The sequence below is a fragment of the Macadamia integrifolia genome, chromosome 9, assembly GCF_013358625.1.
Source record: "Macadamia integrifolia cultivar HAES 741 chromosome 9, SCU_Mint_v3, whole genome shotgun sequence".
NCBI classification, from domain to species: domain Eukaryota; kingdom Viridiplantae; phylum Streptophyta; class Magnoliopsida; order Proteales; family Proteaceae; genus Macadamia; species Macadamia integrifolia.
Window position 1 is genome coordinate 15,054,221 of NC_056565.1, and position 9,698 is coordinate 15,063,918.

General features: G+C 36.1%; 1 protein-coding gene across 1 annotated transcript; it reads right to left on the bottom strand.

Moving 5' to 3' along the window:
• Positions 1-4,261: 4,261 nt before the first annotated feature.
• Positions 4,262-5,703, bottom strand: LOC122089549 (F-box protein PP2-B15-like). The gene is made up of 2 exons (XM_042659287.1): positions 5,431-5,703; positions 4,262-4,639 (listed from the first exon to the last, which is right to left on the bottom strand). The coding sequence occupies exons 1-2, from the start codon at positions 5,701-5,703 to the stop codon at positions 4,262-4,264; spliced, it is 651 nt and encodes a 216-aa protein (XP_042515221.1).
• Positions 5,704-9,698: the final 3,995 nt, after the last annotated feature.

Below are 9,698 nucleotides of genomic sequence, written 5' to 3' on the forward strand. Positions count from 1 at the left end.
CACTTAAAATTCTCAAATCTTGTCACGCAATATTAACTCTTTAATTTGCACATAAGACATTTCATTTTTTCAATATTCCATAATGAGTTATAGGGCATGTAATTTAATACAACCTAACCCCAACTCATTGTACATGTCTATTTCAAAGATTCTGTGAATATGATCAGATACTGAAAAATATTTCAAATAAAATTTAATAAATAAAATATTATTTTTTGTATTAAAAAATAAATTTGTAAACAATTTACAAAACCAACATTGGTACTAGATTTTTGTCCAATTAAGCATAGACATTCTCTCTCCTCGATATTCTTCAATTAAGGACAATGGATCTCATGTTGACAATCTTTTTCATTAACAATATGGGACCATGTGTCCAGCGTACCAATATATAGTCCGTTGGACGTCAACCATTGGTTTACCAAAACACTTGATACAACATTGCAACAAATAGGATCTCTCAGGTTAAAGGTCAAGTGACAAGTACAAATCTCGTCCTCAAACAATTGGTAGTAATACATGCGGGATTCTTACCAAATTCTTTTCTATACACACACAATATATGTACTTATACATTTATGTACCGAGGAATAAACAAATGTCATGCATAAATGAAAATAAACAATCTTATTAATAAATCGAGTTTGATGAACATACATATCCAACAATGTCCAACATAAGAAGCTTGACCTATTAGGCAGAAAGGCCCAACTGATATTAAGTGTTATATCAGTTGAGCCCACAAGCATCAACGGTCTTCCTCTGTTTAGTGTATAACTAATATCTTTTTCTAGTGATTGTATTTTATTCTTCCCTTTAATATTTACAAGTTCCATCATTAACAACTCCAATCATCCATAAGAATCTAAGATAGATGATTAGGATACGAGCATCTTCAATGGTTGAAGCAGCACTTTCAGAACCCAATATCAATCTGGACTGTCTCACCATGTCTGTGAACAGGGCAATGTCAATAAAAAACAATACATTGTTTGAACTGAACCAATGATCAAGATCAAGATGATGGAGCTTATATCATTAGACAAGGATTTTTTTTAATGGCTTAAATATCATTTAGTTATATGAAAAGTACTGAGCAAATTATTTTTTTCAAGTTTTTGAATTTGTTTACTCATAACCATTTTAGTCAGTTAAGTGTGAGTCCCAGAATGGCATCATTCAAGGAAAGAGCAATTGGGTTTGGCTAAATGAATGCTAACTTGCTAAGTCATCACAAAAGGAAAGAACGCTATGGTATTGATTGACAGGAATTGACGAATGCTTTCTTGGTGCTGCCCCTATTAAATAACTGTGTCGATCTACCACGCTGTTTTTAACTTCCCTTTATAGGCGCATCCTTTGCCTGTCATAGAGCGAAAGACAAGGAAATAGGACACTGGAAGTGATGGCTAAGCTCAAACTCCAAAGGAAGCAAATCAAATAAAGAGGGAGGAAGGATGCAAGCAACGATAGTACTTCTTGCCGAACCACCTTTTGAGCACCTTTACTATAATTAGAGGCTCATTTAATGTGAGTGATCCCAAAGAAATAAGAGAAGTCAAACTAAAAACCACATGCTTCCTGAGCCAAAAGTCCCTTACCAACTCGACTACCCCTTGGGCTTTGTTAGTACTAAATATATATAGCATCCCAAAATATCACAAGCTAGCACTTCCTTATTTCCTAACACTGACGTTATCGATGACTGCTTGACACAATTTATTCCCATCATTTTAATGAATCAATAGATAGTCTTCCAACTTCCATAACTCCTTGGTGGGTTCCGGGCTTCCTTGCTCTGAGTTTAAGCCCAGTTCTTTGGGTCATCCATTTATTGGGTCAGATGGGAGTTTCTACAATGTCAATTTGTTCAAGTCAACCACCAACAGAATTCAGTGAATAGGTATCTCTGATTCGATTCATGGTTGTTTTCTTCAGGTTCATATTTAATGTGTATATTACGTGTAGGATTAAGGTTCAGATTAAATATGGGTATCTCTCTCTCTCCCACAGTCCCACAACTCCAATATTAGATATAAAACACATTGTATTTTAAGTTTAAATATATAGATACTTTTTTTTTTTTTTTTTCATAATGTCTGTTGGGGACGTCAGCCTTGGGCTGGTGATTGACGTCCTCAACATAGTGGGCCCCTCTAGACAACTTGTGGGCTGTTGACTAAGTCCTTTGTGGGCCTGGCCCCACAGTGGCCCCACTAATACGTCATTGCCCTAGAAAAGGTGTTAGGGGACATAAATATTTGTGCGGCATCCCGTGGGGTGTCTCACACCGAATGGGCCCAATGCCCATAAAGCCTCAAGTCTTGGATCCACGAACAGAGCATTACCCATGGGATAAAAATAAAATGATTAAACTAACCAAAGTCCATTAATAAAATGACCCATTTGGTGGCATTCCTTGCCACTATAGCTAAGTGGATATAGGGAAAAAGTTATTAAGGTGCCATTTGATAACTCTTTGTGAGAACACTTCTAGTGTTTTTCTATTATGCTGGAATGTAAATAGAATAGAAAAAAGTTTGGCACGTCTGGCTCATTTTTGTATTCTCATCAAAATGAATTAGTGAGATAATATGTATTGAATAAATTGCAAGAACACCTAAAAGGTGTGTTTTTTGTTTTTCTAATATGTGCCTAGGCCTAGACACAATGGGTATGAAAAGACTGCGCTGAAATTAACACGTTAAGAAATTCAAGAAGACACCGAAATATATTTTGAATTTGAATGCTCAAGTCTAAATTTCGTAGGGACAATAGTATTGAAAATTCTAAGCACAAACGCATCTGCCAATTCCATTATTTGGTTATAATTTTGACACGTGTGCATCTTTCACTAGAAGAAAGTAGTTCCTAGCTAGCTAGCTTACGTATTAATTTCTCCTTTGCAAGTTGTAGTTTAGACGACAAGCTCAATACATGAACACCAAGAAGCATATGATGATAATGAAGAAGAAAGCACCTTGACAAAGTTGAGGATAACAAGATAATAACTACTATCTAGCGCAGGGAAAGGTGGCTGCTATTGGACTATCAAGACATCCACTCCAGAGCTTTTTCTTATTTGAAGTTCCAGTCCAAAGAAGAGCTCTATACCATCCTTGTGAAGGGATTTTAATAGATGGAAGAAGATGGTTCTCTAAGTAAGTAGCATAGGGGAGTGCATCAATGAGACTGATTTTATTTTTTATTTATTTTTATAGAATTGCAGTGGAGAGAGATAAAGGAAAGGTGCTAGTGTATCCGCCTTGGTCAGCTCGATAACTTTTTTCCCTTAAAAAAATCTAACTTTTCAAGTATAACTTGGGTCACCACCTCCCACCTATCCTACACATTTGATTAAGGTTGTCACTAAGAAGTTATAGTCAAGGTGCACAGGGTCTTACTGTCTAAGTTGTTGGTACTTTGCATCTTCACGAAGAAATCAATTTTATCAAGTTCATGTTGGAGACAGTGGGGCAGTCATTACACCATTTGTGGAGATCACTATTTATGCAATAAGGAATTTCGCTACCTTAGGACGGTTAGAAGGAAATCTTTAACAATTGTGTTTCCGATATGAATGCCAAGTCATCACACTAGGAAATGAACTAATTATCAGCCATCAAACCATAGAAGTCCTAACAAAATTATAACACAAAAGAAGCTTTTTGGGTCCCAGAAACAATCTGTCATTGAAGTAGAAAATCAGAAGAAGACAACCAAAATAAAGATACCTATTATATATGTAGGATAAATTCCTAATAGCTACACTAATTTACATGCTTTATTCTCTTCCTCATCATCCTTTCAGTGTTGCTTCGTCTAAGAATACGGCCCAACATTGAAAAAGCCCATCTCCAAAGCTTTCGTTAAACCTGTCATCAAGGCAATGGCTGGATCAGTCTTTATACCTTAGATAAGAAATTTAATTTTCCTGCCCATGCAAAAAGCAAAATTTTGTAAGAAAGTATATATAATTATGCGGACTTATTAATTAGGACGTACCTAGTGTAAGAGACTTCCTTCATTCTGAGGTCTATGGAAGGTCATAATATATACAGTTTTACCCCCACTTTATAGAGAGACTGTTTTTCGATTTGAACCCACGACCACTAAGTTCCAGTGAAGCAACCTTATTGTTGCCCTGAGGTTGGCCCTCTTATTAGTGGTTTTACCTATCCAAGAGAAAAGTTCATGAGCCTTGCGTTTATTCATCTTACGTTAATAAGTAGTTTCAAACTCGAGGCCTTACTTCAATGCCTTAAACAATAAGACCACGTTTCCAATCATAATCACTCCAAGTGAGGAATTTCAAGATCACATCTCCATCATCTTCTGCATTAACATAGAAGTCCCCTAACTCAATTTCAAACCACCCATCAGCTCTAACATGTGCTACTCTATAATCATTTGTAACTTCTTCTTCATTGTCTCGTGGACGTAAATAGCCTTTTCCTATAGAGATCTCATTCTTAATTGCAACCATCAATTCGGCAGGTTGGGCATCCAACTTTTGTGCATTTTCACCAAATTGAATGATGAGATGACCAACATTTGTTTTTTCAGATACAATCGGCAATTGATTGACCCCAAGATTTCCAACCAGCAAACATCTTGGAGTACTGCTACCTCTGGAAACCTACACAGGAACAAAATATGATATTGAGTTACATTTTTTTTTTTTCTTAGTAATGAAAAAAAGGTGTTCCATGGTAGTGATCATAGGCCCCAGGACAAGCCCCTATATGGCAAGCGGTGCTTCAACATGATCAATGGACGATAGTGGGAAATGCCAAGACTCAAACCTACAACCAGCTGTCACGAACAATGATGGATTGAGGGCTTTTTCACCACTAGGCTACCAATCCCATTGGTATGATATTGAGCTACTTAAGTTCTAATTTTATGAATATGTTTTGCTTTTAACTATCAATCACTGATCTTAATTTCATTTAATCCATTTTCAATTGAAGTGTTAATATCCTATGATGGCCATGTAAGGGTGTCAATTTTGGTTCAGTTTACATATTGACAATTTGCAAATCAAAATCAAACCGAATAGGAATTAGCCAGAAACAGAATCGTTTTGCAATTTAAGTCTGTTTTTACTGATTTCCTTTCAGTTTTTGTTATCTGGTTTACATTCGGTTTATATGCAATTTATAGTGTTAGATATAGAAACCGGTTTGCAATTCAGATTTTTAATGTGCTTAATTCTGGTTCACATTTTTGGTTTACATGCACCCAATACATAACAAAATTTACCAGTAGCCCGTTCCAATGAAAACCACTGCCACATCTAAGTTATGTTTGGATATTTTCATGATCAGACGGACATGCGTGGGTGGATGTAAGGAATGCTAGATGGACAAAGTTCCTCTGTTCAAAAAGAAAAATTTCTATAAATGTCAAGGCCATGTATAATATTACCTGACAACCACCACCAGTGAGTATCCCGTTGCACAAACTGAAATAGAGATCTTTCTTTGTGGGTATGATCTCATAATCAATGGGAGAAACTGATTCGGAGATGATTTTCTCATAATCTAGTGGCAGAAATCTCTCCCACAAGATATCAGAGTTGATCACTGATTTGAATTCATGAGAAACGGCCGATGACCGACATGCGTCACCGGGAGTTGTGAATGATAGGATGTCACTTATGCAATTCTCTGGCAAGCTATTGAAATCTGATCCTTCCATCTCTCTCTCTCTCTCTGCTTTTTCTTTTTTTTGGTAGAAGCAGAGAACCTATGATCATCTGCTTTATAAATTACACATTTAAGACTATAGGAGTTTCCTGCCCAGTGCCAGGGGCTACGCGGGAAAGCGATAGGGGTGTATAGAGATCATTTCATGGACGTGAAAGAGATGGGAGGAAGTCTTAGCCGATGCTACATCCTTGGGTAGGAAATATTCTCCCAAAAAAAATTTATAAAATTGAGGAAGAAAGAACACGTGAGCACGTTAAGAAATTCAGGAAGACACCAAAGTATAGTTTGAATTTGAATGCTCAAGTCTAAATTTTGTAAGGATTTTTTTCTTTTTTTCTGATAGAAATTTTGTAGGGATGATGATATTGAAAGTTCTAAGCCCAAACTCATTTGTCAATTCCATTATTTGGTTATAATTTGGACGCATATGTATTTTTGGCTAGAAAAAAGTCTTTCATATTAATTTCCATTTTGCAAGTTCTACTTTAGATGACAAGCCCAATACATGCACACCTAGAAGCATATGATGATGATGATGATGATGATTAAAAAAACGCGTAAACAAAATTGAGGATAGAAGATAACAACAACCATCTAGCATAATTGTTGACGTTATGGTACATTAAGGCTACACCCACCACAAGGTCTTGACTTTGAGTTTGCTGTCAAAGTAGTTGCATGGCAGCCTCTATGAAGGTGTTGCCCATGTACCTTCTCTTCTTGAAAATTTTACATGACACAACAAAACATAAGAACACAATCTCCTAAAGAGGAAAAAAAAAAACCCTAGTTTTCTGGAAGCAATGGTGAATGGGCATCAATTTGCCATGACCCAACGACACTATACAATAGGGGGAGATATATGTGGGGAGAGGGGAGCATAGTTAACAAATTCGGATTCGGGAATTATTTGGACGGAGAATTATTCGGAATAATTCGGATGATTAATTGAAGGATTCGGTCAAAAAAGCTTATTGGGTTTTTTTTTTTTTTAATTGTTTTTTATTTTTTTTTTTTTTTTTTGTTTTTTTTTTAAAATAATGTTTAAATAAACCGAATTATTCGCGATTTATATTCAGTTTTGAAAAATTCGCGAATTTTAAAGAATTTTATTTTTAATTCGGATTCAGTCCGAATTTTTGATAAAATTCGAAAAAATTCTGTTCGGCCGAATAATTCACGAATTATTCGGCCGAATTGATAACTCTGGAGGGGAGTAACATCATGACCGTGTTTTCTTTCATCAAGTGAGGAAGGAAAACTTTGTTAAATAAAAAAATTATGGGGAAAAGATTGCTATCCATTGGCTTCCACACATAATTGGGTGTGAAAATACCTAAAACGCAAAGGGGCACATTCAACTATGAATGAGCATAAAGAACACAAGACGGGCAGATTCTATACATATAATATCAGATTGTGTAACATGGTGTGCTGAATATTTAAAAGTTTTTACGTATAGTATTGCTTGGAATTACTTCAACTAATTCCTTACCAAAAAAAATAATAATAATTTACTTCAACCAATCAATGTTCTCTTGCGGCGTCCCTGCTAACCAAGAAGCTCTCTCGCCTGAAAATTGAGATTATTGTGGCCGTTAGCCAACACCAGTTTATTCTAACGGAGATGCGTTGGAGATCAGTGTGCTGTTGCTTAAGATTATTAAGGCGGGGATCCACCAAATCGGAGAGGCGGCTGCCGCCGGACTATCAGGACATCCTCTCCAGAGCGGTTTCTCCTTTGAAGTACCAGTCCAAAGAAGAGCTCTATTCCCTCCTATGTGAAGGGATTTTAAAAGACAGAGGTACAAAGGTAATCTCTCTCTCTCTAGAGTACTTTCGTAAGTCAAGAGCTTGACGATTATTACAGGATTTCAAGGCTTAATTTGATTTTGGATTTGAGTCTTTGAAATCCAGAAATCCAAAAATCTATGGTATTCTGTCCTGTGAAACTCAAGTTTAAGTAGGCTCTGTAAAACAAAAACTGTTGTTCGATCAAAAATAAATAAATCTGGTAATTATGTTCTCCCATTCCTCCCTACCAAGGTTCGTAATCTTGGTTTCGAAATAAATTCTTTCTCGGGGACCATCCTTTCGGGGAGGGGTTGAAATCGTCTGCAATTCCGATCTCATACAATTCCGTGCAATACCACCTTTAGGCGGTGACACGTGTATTGATACCAATACAATGGTCCAGATCTGGTACAACTAATAAAACATTAAATCAGTGAAGAGGCATTTAAATCAGATCAGGACCATTGTATTGGTATCAATACACGTGTCACCCCCTGAAGGTGGTATTTCACGGAATTGTACGAGATCAGAATTGCAGACGATTTTTTTCCCTTCGGGAGAAACTAGTGATGATTGCCGCTCAAATTCTTCTTAAAGGATTTTTTTTGAGGAAACTGCAGTTTTAATAGTTGAATTTAATCAGATTCAAAATCAATATTAGAGGACCAAATGAAAATGCCCACAACTCATCATCGCTCGAGTCGGCTGGTTGTGGGTTTGAGTCTTGGCATACCCCTCTATCCTATTGGTCCTGCAGAGCCGCCGCTTGCAGTACGGGGTGTTTGCCCTGGGGCTATGATCACTACAATGGAGCACTCTTTTTATTTAAATATATATATATATATATATTAGAGGATCAGATCTTAATATCTTATAAATTATCTCCCCATTTTTTGCCCTTTCTCTAATACCTCGATGACCAATACCAATACTATTCAAAGGAGCCCTGGGTCAGGTTGGATCAGATGGATTTACTCACATTTTTTCTAAGTATTTTTATTACTTTTTTACCCTTTTTCACACCAGTGGATCAATATTGGATTGGTCAAGACTTGAGATCAAAGATGAATTCACAATCCAATTTTTGAAACCATGCATCCAAGCAGCCTTGTGAAATTTTTTATCCATTGTATAATTTACAGCATCAGCAATCATGTGGGTGTCCATATAGATAAACAAAGTAGAGGTTTGAGGGGATGCATTCTCCGCCCTTTGTATCTAGGTACAGGACTACACGATAAGGGAGTATTCATTCTCCCATACTTTGTATAGACTAAGAGGAGAAGGTTTTCTTATTGGCATTTTCTTGAAAAAAAAAAAAAAAAAAGACATTGTGTAACCTTAATCTTATTACTTTCACTACAAAAAAAGTGGTCTATGGCAGCGCTTTTAAATGCCGCCGTAGAGTGTGCAAATGCCGCTATATGTCTGTGGCGGCATTTATAGAAAATGCCGCCCAAACACCACTATATCCACCGCCGCAAAAGAACTACGGCGTATTCTGCAAACGCCGTTGTAAAATCTCTTCCACAGCATTTATTTATAAACACCACTAAAATACTTCGACGGCATTTATTTATAAATGCCACTAAAATATTATGTACAATGGAGTTTATTATAACGCCACTATCATGTTACATCCGCCTTTATAAGAAGGCATTCCAGCGTTGTTAACTAATGAACGCGGGTGCATATAGTGGCGTTTATTACTAAACGCCGCGAAATATAATATATATATTTTTTAATAAATGAACATATAGTGGCGTGTGTTAGTAAACGGCTAAACACCACTATAAGAAGTGTTTTTTTATTTTAAAACAAAAGACCTATAGTGGCATTTATTAGTCAACGTTGCTAAATGTTTTTTTTTTTTCTTTTAATTACATATTATTGTTTATTTATCTCATTATGTAACCTGTTGAAGCAATGCTTACATTCTTTGTTCTCATCCTGGATATCATAAAAAAATTGATAGATTTTCACAAGACAATACACAAGAATCTAATAAATGGCTATCCATTACATACAAAAGTTCAATTGGAACAAAATAAACCATATTGTCATCATGGAGACAAAAAAATCCCATATCCACAGTAACATAGTAACATAACAAGTTTTTCAAAATAAAATTTCACAAGTCATGGTAGCTAGGTCAATCCTCAAGTCGATAAGTAGAAGACAAATTCCATG